Source organism: Anarhichas minor, unplaced genomic scaffold (genome assembly GCF_050575085.1).
Source record: "Anarhichas minor isolate MPS153535 unplaced genomic scaffold, ASM5057508v1 ptg000045l, whole genome shotgun sequence".
In the NCBI taxonomy this organism is placed as follows: Eukaryota; Metazoa; Chordata; class Actinopteri; order Perciformes; family Anarhichadidae; genus Anarhichas; species Anarhichas minor.
Window position 1 is genome coordinate 3,500,707 of NW_027466491.1, and position 18,232 is coordinate 3,518,938.

At 44.4% G+C, this 18,232-nt stretch overlaps 1 protein-coding gene across 1 annotated transcript; it reads left to right on the forward strand.

Moving 5' to 3' along the window:
• Window positions 1-5,249: 5,249 nt before the first annotated feature.
• On the forward strand, window positions 5,250-17,720 carry gpr37b (G protein-coupled receptor 37b). Its single transcript, XM_076111830.1, has 2 exons — window positions 5,250-6,453; window positions 16,402-17,720. The coding sequence occupies exons 1-2, from the start codon at window positions 5,392-5,394 to the stop codon at window positions 17,215-17,217; spliced, it is 1,878 nt and encodes a 625-aa protein (XP_075967945.1). The 5' UTR covers window positions 5,250-5,391; the 3' UTR covers window positions 17,218-17,720.
• The last annotated feature ends 512 nt before the right edge of the window (window positions 17,721-18,232 follow it).

Sequence of the window (18,232 nt, forward strand, 5' to 3'; positions counted from 1 at the left end):
AGGTTCAACTTACGAATTTGCATATATTATAAACATAACGAGCTCGGCGTGAAATAATAAAGAGAACATCTCTGCAGAAAGAACTTCTCATCTAATTGAAAGTTGTTTTCACCATAATCCGGTTGACTCACAAGAGAACAAAAGATGATGCAGTGGTGTGTCTCCTACATTCACTAATGCAACACTTAGACTCTCTCAGGCTCTCTATAACAGACCACTTGTTATTGATTACTGCTCTGCTGCCGATGCCATCCATTGGCATCGCATGATTAAGAAGCTCCTTGAAGCACTTTAAAGTTCTCAGCAGTTTCCTTTAACGCACCTCAAGCAGTTGAGGTTGATGACACTTTTTTTTTTTTAAAAGCCGCTGTCATTATCCAGAAGTGTGTGCTCAGCCCATTTCTTTTCACTCTCTATACAAAAGACTGTCACAAGCCATCACCTGTTACACCCAACACTCCTCAAACGCAGTTCCTCCTATCAACAGACAATATCTTTGTTCATCAAAGGTGTACTTGTCTTTTTTTTCCCAAATTGCCTCCTCCATCTATACGGTAGTGTCGTTGCACCAGATCTTATACCGAATCATACAAACCTGAACAGAAGTTAAATAACAGACCACTTTATTGCTTTATTCTCCCTATAATGTACTGAGCTTAAAATTCAAGCGGCGACTCCATTCTGATTTATATCACTCCTCCGATGGCAACCAGTCCCTAAAAATGATTCTCCTTTTTAACGTAGTCAGCTAACCAATTTTGGAAAGTATCCCCATAACTGTGCATCATTTTTTGAGGCCTTATCCAGAGTCAGACGAGGAGATCAATCTCACATTGTTGGTGCAGGATCTGTGACTGGAGGCAGGTTTCCTTTCTTCCATCAACTTTCAACTTAACCCTCAATTTTAACATTATTGCCCCTACTCGATAAATTCATCTTGCAGTCAAAGAGAAACACAACACATGCAGACGTGAACATAAAACACCAACTAATTGTGTATAAAAAACGAATTATCAATATCTATCTGTGTATGCCACCCACTATAATATGTGCCCCTCCTTTAGGATGTCGCTATAAACATGCGTTTGTTAACTAAATGTCAGGTTCAATAAGTCACAGAGTCTTTCTGTGTCTCCACTCTCCATGGGACTCATATGTCCACTGTATCAGGATCAGTGAGATTTAATAATGTAATGTTATCTTATTCGTCTCAAAGTCACATCTGCTTCTGCTCTCTGATATTCTTTGTTGTTGTTTTTTTTTAATCTCACTTTGAAAGCTAAATAAGATTACCTTTCGCCCTTTAATGGAAGAATAATTATGCTCTCAATCACAGCTGGGATGAGATTCAAGGGCAACAGGAGGGTAATCAAATAGGCTGAAAGGCGGGATGAAGTTAAAGCCAATAACAGATAACAAAGACATTAGGATAGATTTTGGAAAATGGGCTCCTGCCAAAAGGTATGTGCAAGAGATGCGAGGAAGGCAAGACTCAAGGAAAGGTGTGGACAAAAAAACATTGAGAGAGACAAAAGGAGGAGTAAAGTAAAGAAGACCAAATTAGAGGAAAACCAAGTACCTTAAAGTTTCACTTCATTAGAAAAGAAATCAGCCTCTAACTTGAGAGTTTTTCTACCATAATAGTGAGATCAGGCGAATATAATATAGGATTTCAGAGAACCTTTCAGTGTTCCTGCTACTACTTCCCACAGCACCAGATGGCGCCATTGCCATACAATGGCATGTGCTGAGCCACTCTGAGTCATGTGTTTACCATGTTGCCACAGCCTGGTAAACAGACATCACCACTGAGAGCCTCCTGAAGATGTGCCGACATTATTGGACGGTAATTCATCGTAAAGGGTTGAAGCTTAAAGGATAACAACGGGGATCGGTGAAAAGCTCTCAGAACAACAGCCCATTGTATATGAGACTGTGAGCAGCGGGATAAAAGCCTCGCGGTGAATTGATATTGGACAGAGAGAAGTGGAACGACAGAAACATAAATCTCATTGAGAAGCAAAAAACAAAGCAGTTTAATAGCTATGAAATCCCAATTGTGTCAGTGAAAGACTCTCCCACTGATCCTGATAGTTCATCGGGACGATTTCACAGTAACGCGGTCTTACAAATTGCAGCTACAGGCTAGCTGATTAACACAATATCCGCCCTTTGTATTGATTTATTTAGAAAAATAAACTTTTACAGACAACCGTGGGGAGGTAGAAGTGTAAATAATTTAGATGAGTGAAAGTATGAAAACTGTTTCCCCACTGGAGCCTCCCACACTGTAATCACATTTAATCTAACTGACTGCTTCTATATAATTCACGGAAGCCTCTATGCAGCTGTAGGCTTGTGTTTTTTGGGATCTGTTGTCTGTTTTGTTTAGCCCCTGTCTGTGTGTGTGTGTGTGTGTCTCTGATTATCAACCATTCATAGAGTTGTGTGTGTGTGTGTGTGTGTGTGTGTGTGTGTGTGTGTGTGTGTGTGTGTGTGTGTATGCGCATGTGTGTATAATTTATATTCCACACAGCCCATATACAGTGAAATCCATGAAATCTTCATGGTGCTAAAATGTTATTTTTGCCGCCTGCATGCCCTACTAAACTCCAGACGTTCACTGTGTGTATGTGTGTGTGCGTGTGTGTCCTGCTGTGTGTACTCACTATTTGAGTTTCATGTGAGTCCATGCATGGTGTGTGCCCTTGATGTCCCTCTGTGTCTGAATCGTTGAGTGTTTCCATGCATGAGTACATCTGCGAGAGAACCTCTCCTCTTTATCTCCACCCACACACACGCCAACTAGCAGAGTCTCCACGGACCACACACACAATCGACATGGTAATTACATGTGGAGTGTTGCCCCGTGCCTTACAGCTGATTAAAATGGTAGCGTAAGTTGCTGTGGTGCTATTTTTTCAAGGTCAGATACGCAGTGTAATTTGAAGGATTTAACCTGTGAAGCCCAATGGATGCTGAACATGTGAGTAGCTTTGCCGGGATTGGCTCGCATGTAAAGGTCTCATTTTGATATCAAAGGGGGAAAAAATCAACTGTTTCCATTCATTCGAAATTAACCATGCATGACATGACGCATGCACTCTGCAAAGAAAAGTTAACATGCAAAATACTCCCCATCCATACTCATCTAGGGCTCATCAAAACTTTACATGTAGAACTTCTTTCTTTTAGATTGAATCCAGGTCAGATGAAGATATTGGCAGGAACAGCTCCAGTTATCTATCTTCAGTATTCTCCCCCCTAGTGAAACTTGGCTGTGAGTGTGTGTGTGTGTGTGTGTGTGTGTGTGTGTGTGTGTGTGTGTGTGTGTCTGTCTGCCTGGTATGAATTGGCTCCAATCACCTGTTTGATGTAGAAGGTCACCAGCTAGATGTCCGCTAAGTCTGCCAATTCACTCTCTCCTCTCTCTCTGTCTCTCTCAGTACCTTCGTATGTTTTTGGACAACAAGCATGCACACAAATATGTAAGTATTTGCATGTTTATACAACCGTGTGTTTGCGTACACCTGCATATACGTCCATTTCTATGCATGTTTGCATAGATGTGCGTGTGTGTGTCTGTGCACATTCATGTTGTGTGTGAATATCTTTCCCCCACATGGTTCAGACTGTCTGCAGTATGTGGTCTGAAGCTCCAGCAGTGTGAACTGTTTACTTGGAGCAGTACTTAGAACACTTGAGACATATAGTGCTCATTTCATTTAGTCTAGGGAGTCTTGAATTATTGATTGAGCTACTGGACATACAGCATGGGTTGTGGTTGTTATAGACACATTTCCTTGGATATGCTGGTTTTCATGAAGGGGTCCTTGATCTAACAGGGCTGTGAGGGTGTGCTTGACTAAAAATCTTTAGAACCACTGGTATAGCTGCCATTTATCATTTGATTTTATTTATTTAAGGTCTTCGAACCTTATTTTTTACCATTTAATATTCAAGCTATTCCATCATTTCCTTTACTTTAAGATTATTATTTAAATTGCTTATCCATTACTTTTAGCTTTCAATCTTAAACATTTGTCCACACGTGGTGTTATTACATCTTTACTCAACAATATTTCCACGATTTCCAGAATGTACGAAATACAGCAGGGCGCAATCCCTGCTCTAGATTGAAATGTACTAGTTTCATTATATCAAACTGGAGGAATGACAGTAAGACACTGAGAGATGCAGACACAGGGTCAAGTCAAGTTTAAGTGCATTGTCACAGCAAGAGGTCAGAGTACACTACAATAATTATACTTCAACCCACCCACGAATGTTTCCTCTCAGTCACATTTCAGACAACCTTTGCAAGTCTGCAGGTGTACTTCATAGAGCCTCTTAATAAAGCCTACAACACGTATAGGTCATGGTCTGTTTGAAAGGCTTAATAAATGACCTCAAGCATCCTTTTTAGAGAAGAATAAATATATTTTGAGAGTTGACTTTCGTTTAGAACAAGTGCAACTGTCACTCACTCCTTTTTTTATTCATATTCGCTTTTAAACTACAAAGAGAGGAAGATTAAATGCCATCTGTTTAATGTTGTGCAAGTGCGGCACAAAAATAAAATGTATTTATTAGCACGTCTGTCGGGCGTGGCTGGGGGGGGGGGGGGGGGGGGGGCTGTAGCCGTAGTCTGCTCGGGGGCTGCTGGATGCTCCGTGATGGATGAGGAGTGACAGATCGAGGTTAGCCGCCAGGGGAGACCATTTTCTTCCAGCGCTCGGTCCTACCCTCCTCGAGAAAGCAGAGGAGGAAGGCACTGGACGCAGAGGAGGAAGGGACGAGAAACGGAGCGATTTCAACCCCTCCTCTTTCCCCTCTCTGTCTCTCTCTCTCTCCACTCCCGTGCATCACAACCTAGGGGGGCTTTACCCGGACTGCACCGCATTGACGCTGCTGCTGCTACCAGCCGACCCAACCCACCAAACTAACGCACTGACATACAGAGCGAGAAGGAGACGTTTCTCTCGAGCTGCCGTTTACCCACAGCTGGAACCTGGATGAGGTGCGGATTGTGTGCGTGGACATGCAGCGATACCCTCTCCACCTCTCGTTGCTTCTTTCTCTCTGGATCGGGACTCTGATTCGCTGTCCTGCTCGGTAATGTCAAGACTTTGGAAACGGGAGTGACCCCTGGGAGTGAGGCGGCTATTTGGAGATTACTGCATAGTGGCAAGACAAGGCGTCGGGATATAACTTACAAGTTTGCAGAGCTCACCTAATGAATGGAGCTGTATTCCTTGAAACCGTGAGCTCCCCACTGTGCCGTTAACAACATGGGTGTTGACTGAATGGAGCAGTATATTCCCCGCGCTGCCACAGAGGTATGAAGATGCATTTGTGAGAATTAAATCTGCGCTCAACCATTCCTGGACCATGCAGATTCTGCCGCCTCGGGCGTTATTTGTGTTGTTAGCCCACGCGCACGTATTGTTATCTCTGAGAAACAATGGAGAAGTACGAGCTAAAGAGGACAGCAAAGTCCTCGCATACTCTGCGAGGACTTTCCACGGGTCTCCACGGGAGAGCCGTCAAAACAAAGCCTGGGACCGCGCGCTCTCGTCGGGGCACGCCACAGGTGCGTCCTCGGCGGAGCTGCAGGCGCACCGGGCAATTATACGAGGGCCCCTTAACTCCACTCATCCCTGGAAGAGGGTGATGGCAGGAGAAACGAGGCGAATTGGACACAACAAGCGCGACTTCAGCAGGACCGTGACACCCGTGGAGGATCCCAACGCCGTCTCACGTTGGGACCCGACGCGCCACCACAATAAGAGGATAAAGTTGAATGGCGCTCTTAGTAGTACGGGGACGCCAGCAGGTGGACACTACAATGCGGCTAAGCCCTCCTCAATGGGCCGGGGAGACGGAGGAGGGGGGCCCGAGGACGGCGACAGGCACAAGAGGGGCACAAAAGACGAGCAGAAGAAAGCCTCCAAGAGGGGGAGAAGCCGGCTGAACAAAAGCTTGGGGGTTTTGGCTCTGTCTCATGCGTCGCCGTGGGAACCCATCCCCAAGCCGGTGGCCCTCACCTCCACCGACCTGCCCTTTGACCTCTTCACCAGGAGGACCGAGTTCTTCACTTTCAGGGAGGAGAACCCCTGGGACGCCACGCCGATCACCCCTCCCAGCTCGCAGGATTTCGGGGACGAGATCAAGAACCCCTTTTACCCGGTGACAAGTGAGACGTACGGCGCTTACGCCATCACGTGCGTCTCCGGGGTTATTTTCCTGGTGGGGATAGCCGGCAACATTGCCATCCTGTGCATCGTGTGCCAGAACTATTACATGAAGAGCATCTCCAACTCGCTGCTGGCCAATTTGGCTGTCTGGGATTTTGTGCTCATCTTGTTCTGCCTGCCCATGGTGGTCTTTCATGAACTGACAAAGTCCTGGCTGCTGGGGGAATTCACCTGCAAAGTGGTGCCCTATGTGGAGGTAAATTCATTCTAGATTTGTATATTCTTCTCTGGATATCTCGGAGACAATTATTTCATATCGTAGTGGAGTTTTGAAGCAATGCATACAGGCAGCATTGTCATCTGCAGGGATGACAGATGATTAATACGGCTCAATCAGTGCCATTTACACACCATCCACCTGATCAACATTGGGGTTTGAAAAATAAGTTTCACACTTTACCTGAGTAAATTGACTTAAAGAGGTGAGTTTCAGGTTTTAAGCCCTGACTGGCCAGAGAGAACACAGGCATGGCTATAGGATGTCGCCTCAGCCAATAACAAGGAGACTCTGTTTGTCAATTGTTGTACACCTGCTAGAGAGAGAGCCTCACCTGGCCCTCAAGGTGTGTAGACAACATACTATCTCCCATTCAGTCTGACTTAAACAAAAACACTCCTGTTTCACTACAGTTGATGGAACGTTTTATAGGTAACCCATATTCCTGCTCACACACACACATACACTCTCTCCTCGTCCTTGTCTTTATTCTGTTGGTTCAGTTCATGAGAAATGGATGGAAGCTAAGATTGTTGTTGTTTTTTTACACCATGCCGATACCTTTCCCTTTGTGTAATTACACCAGTGTCAGATTCACCAGCAAGGTGAATAGTCTTTTGTATGAAACAGGGGTTTCCAGCTCATGGGCTCGTGTAGCCATTGTCACAACCTGGCTGAGGGACAAAGAGGGGAGGCAGCACACATGGTTTTTAAGGGTTTTAAGGATTTTCTTTGGGGGGGGGGTTAACCCAAATACAACATGAATTAAACATCTAACCAAATTGGAAGCAATGCACTTACAGTACGGGTGGCATCTTAGGTGCATGAGTAAGTGAGGGGTGTGCTGTGCGGCGGGGGGGAAAAGAGGACAGCAAATGTAATCAAACTCAGAAGAGACTAGATGTCAGGGGAGAGAGCCGGGCAGTGAGCCAGAACAGGTGACGCCCTCCGGAGACCACAGAGCCGGCAGACCGGGGAGGGAGGCTGTCACATAATGAAGTGATAATATGAGCCGGTGAACCATGTTATTATCTTCCAATCAGGTTTGATGCAAAAATGTCCATGCCTGATTAATTTGGGGTTGTTGAGCTTTTGAGTTTCACAAAATGTGAAGCTCCCATAGCTTCTAATTACGGACAGATGTGAAGAGCAGCTTCTGGAGCTGCATCGTATGTTAATATTTATTTTAGCGTGAAAGAGACTTTCACCAAATCCAGTCCTTTTCTCTGTTCTTTTGAAATACAGGTAAGGAATGATACCACTCATAGTTCAGCAAGAAAATAGGTCACAACTAGAAACATGAGTATGCTTTGGAGTCACAACCTTAAGTCTGCTCATATTCACATCAAAGTGGGGTGGAGCTATTCAGCTGTATATGATTCCAAATTACTATCAGTTAGAAATTGCTTGCATTTGCACCTTCGTCTCTTCTTTTCTGCAATCTTGCTTGCCAGGTTTTGTCCTCACTGACCACTTACCGTAGTACATCTCATTTGCCATTTCTTTTGCAAACACCTGGTGAGTGCACACGGTTTGTTTGAATGATTGGGGGAGAGAGAGAGACGGAGCCCCTCCCTCTTATTGTGTTATTGTATATGAGCTGCCCAACGTCTACGGGATATTATTTAGTAACTTTAATAACATACTTACATGGACCGATGGCTATTCTTAATGCAGTGTGTTTGTGGTGGGGTGGTGTTCACTTGTCTCCGTGCATTTATTACTGCATGTGCATGTGTGTTCTATAGTGAAGATCTATCAGGACGTGTGCACTGGGGCCTGACCGTGTTTACAGCGCCTTCAATGTGTGTGTGTGTGTGTGTGTGTGTGTGTGTGTGTGTGTGTGCGCGGGCATGTGTCAAAACAGGCTGCGAGTAATGCAGCCTGGGGTTCACTCTCTCCCTGTGGAACATTCAGAGAAGCGCGCACACACACACACACACACACACACACACACGGTCACCCCATGAGTGACTTTATTCTTCACTTAACCCAAATTCAGCCATGGGGAATATCAACATTTGCCCTGAAATAAAGACACACATGCTTGGATGTACACACAAACACTCTCACACAAACGTGAAACCTAACTTCACGTGTCCATGCATGCATAATCAGAAGATGGCATAGATAAGGCATCACCGTCCCCCAGGAGAGCGGCTTCCCATCGTGCTGCCTTTTCAGTAAACCTTGTTTTATTCAGTGTTTAGTAGAGCATGTAATCGTCCAAACCTCAGAGATTAAGCAATTACAGGTGTGAGATGTGACAAAACGGGACAGTAAAATTGTAAGAATGCTGCACAAATTAAAGATGTGGGTTACAGCCCGTCTGCATCATTTACGACACGCTCCTGTTTCATGCTGCCGTCGTTGCAGACGACCTCTCGAGGTAGTGATGCACAGAGCAGCAAATTCAGGCAAAACTAATGGGCAATAATTAGGTTTTTGCACCTGGCAGTTGATTGGAATAAGACCTGAAAGTAGGCTGAAGTAACAAATAACCAGTGCAGTAAGCATTTTATAAGCCAGAGGGGGGAACGAGTCATTTGTCAAGGTTCATTCAGAACTGTGCTGCTGTAAACGCAGGGATTTCTGTCTCATTACCCCGAAATAAAGAGATGCTTACGAATCACTGTCTAAAAAGGCAAGAATAGAATGATGTGCTTTCATAGTAATACAAATTATGGATCTTTTTTTGAATGCAACATTGCTCTTTATTATATAGTTTGAGTTTACTACAGCATAAAAACATAAGTGTTCAAAAGAACATAATGATGATGGTAGTTAATGACACATACACTGCAAATGTTGAACAATATGGTTCCTGAAAACGTCTGTGTATAAATGATACATAGAACGTGTAGATGTCAGTCTTAAAGTATGAATATGTGATACATAATGCAATGTGGAGAATTTAATTGCTTTACGTCAGCTATGTAAAACCCTATTCATATGGTTATCATGCATGTCTCTCAATTATTAATGACTATGCCCATTAGTGGACAGAGATGGCTGTGTTCACAGCACACCTTTTTTTTCAAACCTGATTAACAGCTAATTGCAAATCCCCATCATGGGACATAAATCTGGTGACTCTCTACTGACTCATTGTCTCCTTAGTGGTTTATTGGTAATTCCACTAATAGTCCTGCCATGTCACTGTCATGCTATAAAGTGTGAAGAATAATGCCTTTGCTCATTGATAGTATGTGCAAAATGTTTTCTTTGGTCATGATATATGTCCCCGGTGTAGGAAAAATAATGTTATCGCAAACATTTTCTCTTGTGCGTTATTCTTTTCTGTAATACATTACCGTATTAACTGTCTGGGGACTCCTTTAGTTTGTGCACTTCGTACACATCTGGCTTACTGTAATGTTCACTGCCCTGTAGTCTAAAACTAATGGCGGACTTTGCCGAGGTACAGTGGGCTTCAGCAGGCAGAGAGACAGAAACGGACTGTTGAAGCAGAGAATGAAAGCGGCTGAGGAAAGTGAGAGAGCCATAGATTGGGAGAAGGAGAGAGAGAGAGAGAGGGGGGGGGGGGGGGCTGCATGGAGCCACAGAGGGCCGGAGGTAGACCCATTGAAATCGGTGTTAATGGCAGGACATACATCAACTTGACACATTCACTGTTCCAACTCTCTCACACACACACACACAGGCTTTCAAGTTTGTAATCAGAAATACAAATGCGGTCACTCTGCATTGGTTGTGTAACATCCAGGAATGTATGGCCATTTCACAGGACCAGGAGAGCCAACGTCTAAACACTGTTTTCTTTCTGGTGTTCACATATTCCAAAACTATAACTTTCCTAACCACCAGATAGAATTACTGTCACTATCACTATCACCTCCTTCTTGTATCAAGAAAGTGGTTGAAAAAAGATCCAGTCTCTCTCTCACCATGTACACTTATATACATCCTTTCACACGTCTGTCTATATATCTAGCCTGTACACAAACACACACACACATGCACAAAGTCAGGGTGTGCTGATCCACCAGATGGGTGGGATGGCCTTCTCTCTACTGATCACCGCCTCCCTCTCCCTCTCTCCCTCTCTCTCTCTCTCTCTGTCTGCATCAGCTATCTGTGATTAGAAGCAAGCCTCGGGGGAAGACACACTCACACCCACTTACATACAGTATGGGAGCATTTTGGCACGCATACATTTGTGGTAAAACGCTGAATGCACACAAACAGTTACAGCATAGACACCACAGTAACACATCAACACAGAGCAAGTGCACAAACACATACGGTCTCATGCCCTCTCCGTTCCTCCGCCCGTCTATCAGACATGCGAATGATAGTTAATTGGAAGATATGTAAATGTGTCAGGGTATATAATTAGTGTCTCTACATAATGGTGAGGCTATTCAGTCAGCTTTTTTGTCCATGGCTGAGTAGATATTGTGTTTTGAACGATGAGACAAGACCACACAACAGCACGGAGCAAAGATTAGGCTTGCTGTTGGATGCAATTAACCAAATTGGTAATTATCCACGTAAATATGAAACATTCATTGGATGATTACCATTATGAATTAGGTATGTTGGGGAAATGAGTATGGACTGCGTATCAGTTTCAGATCGACACGGAACAGGCCGGCCGGTGGCCAACCTTAACAGAACACAATAGAAGAGAAGATAACACTTGTGGGTGTTTTCAGCAGCTGCTGTACAACTGAGAGCGGAATGAATTTTGAAATGTCTGGGGGAAATCTGCCACAGGTCAGGATATAATTGAATGGAAGAGAAATGTATTGTGCAGGAGAAACTCCCTCAGACACACTGTTAAAGACTTTAAAAAGGCAGAAAGCCGCAGAATAGAGTTTGAACACTGTAATGGATGGTTGCTATTAATTTAATTGAAGCAAGAAAGATGATGATTTATGAGCGCTCGCCCTACTTATTGGTGAATTCTATGGATCTCAGTTAACCGGCTGGTAGAGACTGTTCCTTTTGTTCATGGAATACAATACAATTGACTGAAAGTCTGATCTTTACTTTGGAAACACTAGACAAATTTAGCACAAGGTCCATTGTGGAGCTTTCGATCACATCACACAGTCGTCCCCAGCTGGTTGCCTGGCAACCTCCCGGTGACAACAAGACCCCAGGAAGTTTCAGCGCATCACATTATCTCCGAAAAACCACACCTTGACGCTTGCACGATGGTTTCTGTAGAGATTACAGATATATAATGTGTTAATTATTGAGCTTCGGAGGTGCTGGGAGGTGAATTGTGTTGCCTTTGGAAAGAGCCAGGCTAGCTGTTCCATCCTGTTGTCAGTCAAAAAGCCAAAAAGCTTTGTGGAAAACTTAGGACACACACGTGGAACATGTGTTGAGAATGTTTTTGCCAGACTAGAACAGAATACAATACAATACAAAACATAGTGTAACAAAGAGAGATATGGGCTTTTTGCTCTGACATAATCACAGAAAAATCTTTTTCAGCCCACAACGAAGGATTTATCCATGTGTCGGTTTGCCATAATCCCGCACACACACACACACACACTCACTCACACATACGTATCCACCAACCACACTTCATATGCACACGCCCACAATGAAATACAAATTTCAATAATTCTGCATGAACAGTGGACGCGAACAGACATGCGCATACTTGTAACTGTGCATGTAAGCTCACATACATCAGTGTCCTGTCTCTCCCAGACACACAGCCCAGCTGTTAAGACGGATGGTGGCTGTCAGTGGCAGGGTCTCTCTGGTTAGAGTTATGGTCTGCTGGAGCCTGCACTGGGTCACACACTCAACCTAGAAATAGGACCGCAGCTGGAATAACCCTTTGTCTCGATGGCTCGTTGTTATACGACTATATGTGTGTGTGTGTGTTGTTTTTGTGTCTCCACATTCATCACCTGATAACACCCATTACCCCTAACAGTGGCTGTATAGTCACAGTATGGCCGCCCAGGCTCCACCAGTCCTTGTTAAAACCCAATTAATAACACGGGGTCTTTGTGCCACCAGCTCACGGGACCTTTAATCAGGAAGTTAATGGGCCGTTATTAAAAGCAGCACACGGGGAAATGTCTCTCTCACCTGCTGTGCAGATAGACGGCCAGACATGTGTTGTAGATGAAAAGCCTTTTTATGTTCCTTTTTTTTCCCCCCTTGAAGTCCAAGGTTGAGAAGAAATCTATAACATCAAGGGGAAAAATGGTACTTCACAAGCATTTATTATCATTTTATGAGTTGGTTTGAATTGAGGGTGTCAAAAAATAGTTTTAATGACAACACAGATAATTCACACAACTATAGTAAGGGCATACTCCCACATTTTGAGAAATACACATATTTGCTGAGAGTTAGATGAGATGATCGATACCACTCTCTCCTATGTAAAGCTACAGCCAGCAGCCGGTTAGCTTAGCTTAGCATATAGACAGGAAACAGGGAGAAGCAGTTAGCCTGGCTATGTCCAAAAGTAATTGTACACTAATAACACCAGAACAAGAAATGAGATGTGACCTGTTATAATAAGTAAGCTACTGCTAAGCTAAGCTGCCTTGTATTCAGTTTACAAACATGAGAGTGGTATCTTCTCATCCAACTCGTATAACTTAATAAAAAAAAATCACTCTGGAAAAATGTATACATTATTTTTAGAATCATCTTTTCCACCCTGAGGCAAGCATGCCTATCATCATGCCAGCAACTAAATGGAACATGACGGGGTCAGGGCTACTTTTTGCAAGAAATGCCACATTAACATTGTTAATCATTCTGAAGATGTTGGCTTATTTCTCTCTTCCTGTCACATCGGACTCTCTCTAACTCACTGATGTGTTCCCTTGCTGTTGTCTCCCGTTCACTCATTCCTTTCTTTCTCCCACTCTTTTTCCTCATCCTTTCTTCTGTCCCCGTTTCTCTGTCCCTCATTTGCATAACCCCCTTCCACAAACACAGCTTCATCACCCTACCATGACTGACTGACTGACTGACTGACTGACTGACTGACTGACTGACTGACTGACTGACTGACTGACTGACTGACTGACTGACTGACTGACTGACTGACTGACTGACTGACTGACTGACTGTCTCTCTCTCTCTCTCTCTCTCTCTCTCTCTCTCTCTCTCTCTCTCTCTCTCTCTCTCTCTCTCTCTCTCTCTCTCTCTCTCTCTCTCTCTCTCTCTCTCTCTCTCTCTCTCTCTCTCTCTCTCTCTCTCTCTCTCTCTCTCTCTCTCTCTCTCTCTCTCTCTCATATCTCCCCTCTAGTGCAGGTGTACAGGGGAGATGCACAAGTAGATGCGTAATATGATGCATGTTTAAATGCTATTATAAAATAGAAAACTATTGTATTTCCTAGGGATGCAACGCCACTCTACTGATAAGAACCAGCTGTCACAAACACCTCATTGTTCTCCATTAAATCACAGAAATGTATTCCTAACATGCAGTGTTATGGTGTGTTAGCTGTGGAGTGGAGTGGAGAAATAAATAGAGAGCAATTTCACTGATTTCAATTGGTTTATATACGCCAACGGATGAGTCACGACAATGAAGTGAGGAGAATTGCCGTGTGTCGGCATCAGCAGGTTTGTGTTTTATTCATGATGGAGATGAGCTGATGCTGTCAAACTCCTGTTTAAACGTGAGTGCCATAACGGCTCCAGGCTGACACTTCATGGTTGTTGCACAAAACACAATTGGATTGGATTCTGATATTTTTCTCTAGGTCAAGGTACCAGCAGTATAACGGGCCATTTGAAACTCTATGGCGTAAACAATTCAATGTTTACGACATGTCAGAGAGTGACAAAAATGACTGTTTACTGCAATGCCTACATGCATTAATGCCTTCATTAATGTATGATCTAATTTAGGCTTTGTTTTAGACGGTTGTCTTACAAGATTTCTGTCACTCGTGCAATCAAAACGAAAACAAACCCTTTAACTTAACATGAGCATGATTGACTCATAGCTCTTTATAAATTACCTTTTCAAGACTGCTGCACAGTCTCCTGCATTTGTTCGATTTTTGGTGCCTGACTTTCCAAAGCACGGAGTGTAAGATGGCAACATCTGCAAAGTGCACTCAATATGTTGACACCTGCCCAAATCACCTGAGGGCTTAATCTGATTAGAGTGTGAATACACCACTAACATAAATATGCTTGGCTTAAGTCTTCTCCAAGTTGCTCTGAAAAAAAAAAATAAAATGCATCGCTTGAAAAGCTAATGAATAATAATTGTTATCGCTTTGGCTAACTTTCCAAACAATTAACGACAATGACGGCTACAAGATTGTGGCGTAATGGCATGTAATACACATTGATAACAGCTACTGTCCATAGTGCTGGAGTATGTTTATCGACCCCACTTACCCTGTCAGAGGGTCTGTGTGTGTGTCTGTGTGTGAGGCCAAGCTACACAGAACATGTTGCAGTGTGTACATCTGTATCTGTCCAGACAGTATGTGTTTGGAGCACTAAACCCGTGGCTCACTGGGGCCATCTGGAAAGATGGCTGTTGTAATTAAATTTGATATGAACGGAGGAAAGGAAGGAGGGATGTATAAGGGGGGGTGGGGGGGACAGAGGGTGAGGAGCTAAAGGAGAGTAAAAAAGAGGAGAGATAAGGGAGAAAAGGTAAGCAACGTGAGATAGGACGGAGGATTGGGGGGGGGGGGGAATCAGCGGCTGTTCTGGCAGATTTTGGTGCTGGAGGCAAAACCATTGAAAAAACTGGTTCATGCGCACACACACACACACACATGTCACACACACACACATGTCACACACACACACACACACACACTCCAGCTGCAGAGAAATGTTTTGCACTCTGCCAGAATGACTGATAATCCAACAGATGCTTTCTGGTGCTGAGAAATGTTGTGAGCTCCCTCACAATTTGCAGATAGTTCTTCATTGAGAATGTGGAGGCAATTAGTTTGATAGCATGAAGGTTTTGAGTGAAGCATTAGCAGGACAACAGTGGAATGTTTTTGGAAGTGTGTTAATTAGTGAGCCTCGTTGAACAGGAGGTGTGAAAACACAGGAATGAGTGAGTGCAGTGCTTTTAATCCACCCTGTCACTCGCTCGCTGTGTGTGTGTGGTTTCTGTTTGTCTGCTTTCTCTTCTCTCTCTCACACGCACACACACACACATTCAGGGATGCTACACAGTGAGCAGCTTACAGCCTGCCATTGTGCTTCTGTTGCTGCACTGCTTGTAATTACACCAGTGTCAGGTGCACCCGAAAGGCCAACGCCACTCCTGTGTGCCCTGCCGTTTATTTTTACGTGGTGTGTTGGGCGACCTGACAACTCGCAGAAAGGCCTTTGTTTGCATTTGATGTGAAGGAATCTACCGGTACTTGTTTACTTCACCGGCAGCCCTCCCTTAAGATTCTGCACGATGCTGTCAGTAACATTTTATTACACAGGAGATCATTTTGTCTGTTCCTTGTAATTATTTTATTCATTTAAGACGGGGGACCTGACAACCTCGGCATGCTCAATTTGTCAGTTGAAGTGATTATAGTCAAGTTTATTTATAGAGCACATTTAAAAAACGTTGACCAAAGTGGTTAACTAAGAGAATAAATGAAACACAGGAATGGTCAAATAAAAACACAGACATTAATAAGAGAATATAAGTAAACGAATAAAATCCTAGAAGATACAAATAATACTAGATTGTCTCCAGTATTAGACTATTGTTAGAATATTGGCTCTCTGGATCACTTTGCTCTCTATTATTCTCCCCGACAGTCCTGTTTAAGATATAAACAGCATTCTTAAGGCGCATCGATTCAATCGAGTAAAGCCTCTGCAAGCCACCAAGACCTGTACATTCATTGTGCACAACGACTAAAAGGACGTTGATTCTGATGAATGGTTGTTGTATGAATTTGTCTTTGTCTGTTCCCTCAGGTGGCCTCTCTCGGCGTAACCACCTTCACTCTGTGCGCTCTGTGCATCGACCGCTTCCGTGCGGCCACCAATGTCCAGATGTACTACGAGATGATCGAGAACTGCACCTCCACCACTGCTAAGCTAGCCGTCATCTGGATCGGCGCTCTCCTGCTGGCCCTCCCAGAGCTCCTCATCAGACAGCTGGTGGTGGAGGACACAGGAGTCCCGGACGAGCCTCCTGTTGAACGCTGTATTATCAGGATATCCACCTCACTTCCCGACATGCTCTACGTGCTGGGCTTGACCTACGAGGGCGCTCGGCTGTGGTGGTGCTTCGGCTGCTACTTTTGCCTCCCCACCCTCTTCACCATCGGGTGCTCTTTGGTGACGGCGCGCAAGATCCGGCGCGCAGAGCAGGCCAGCGTGCGCAGCAACAAGAAGCAGATCCGACTGGAGAGCCAGATGAACTGCACCGTTGTGGCGCTGGCGATCGTCTACGGTGCGTGCGTGGTGCCCGAGAACATCTGCAACATAGTTTCGGCGTACATGGCGGCAGGTGTTCCTGAGCACACCATGTCTGTCCTCCATCTCCTCTCCCAGCTGCTGCTCTTCTGCCGGGCCGCCGTGACGCCTGCGCTGCTGCTTCTCCTGTGTCGCCCGCTGGGCAGAGCCTTCCTGGACTGCTGCTGCTGCTGCTGCTGTAACCACGCTCCCTCCTCGGCCACCGCCAGTGACGATAACGAACACGAGTGCACCACCGAGCTGGAGCTGTCGCCGTTCAGCACCATCCGCAGGGAGCTGAGTAACTACACACCTGCTGGCTCCAACTGCTGAACAGACATTCCTCATCGGGGATGATTCCACTAGCCTGCTATTAGCCTTTGGCAGACTAAGCTAGGAGAGATTTGCCTTACCTAGTCTAGTCACGTTTTCAAATGGGTGCATGAAGGAAGTTGGACACTGAATAATCACATTCAGCCAGTGTCCTCCATCCTCAACTTTCATTCCTTACAATAATTCTGTACACTTTACAGTATAACCCAGGAAGTCTAACAAAGAGCAAACTCTTCTGTCATTCGTGCCCTGGTGTGCTCTTAACACAGGGTCAGTACATCATTTTAGCAATCCTGCCTGAAACCTTTAAAACTGACAAACCTCCCTGCTGTAGACCTTGTATGCCTAAATATCGTTGGACAGTTGGGATGGCCTCTTGGCCGGTCTCATGTCTGGTTCCACACAAGAATTTGAAACAAGTTAGATTCTTTAGATTACATAAACAAATATTTCCCACATGCCTTGTGCTATGAGCGGCAGGTAAAGGTACTATTCATACTGTACAATAAACACATGGACATGATTGTACAGAATATGTCCCAATGGTATCCGTTGAAATTAACAGAATAGTTCAAGACAATAAGTAGGTTTGGCCGCCATAAATAATATGTATGTATGGGAAACTGTACTGTACCTGCATCTTAAGGGAGATATAATCAATGCCAATCACCTTCTAAATGTGTCACGGTTGAAATGATGGGGACTAGGGTAGTTAATCATAGAGTGCAACCTTGTATAATAACTCAAGCATCCAGCCGTACGTGTGGGCTGATACAACCTATAGAAATACAGGACTCCATTTACAGACTACAGCCGCTGTACATGTACAGTAAATGCAATGCTGCACACATTGGAACAAGGCTTAGGATAATTTAACTATAGCGCAGGGCGTCTCTGCAGTAATGACAGTTTGCAAGAGGAAAACACAGAGAGGTCGGCGGATTGGAGAAAAAAAAAATGTGCACACCAACACTTACACTGCATATTGTAAAATATCCAGGTGACTTAAACATAA

Coding starts and splice junctions, on each gene's coding strand:
- gpr37b (XM_076111830.1), top strand. CDS start 5,392: ATGCAGATTCTGCCGCCTCGGGCGTTATTTGTGTTGTTAGCCCACGCG. Junction 6,454..16,401: donor AAGTGGTGCCCTATGTGGAG/GTAAATTCATTC, acceptor CTGTTCCCTCAG/GTGGCCTCTCTCGGCGTAAC.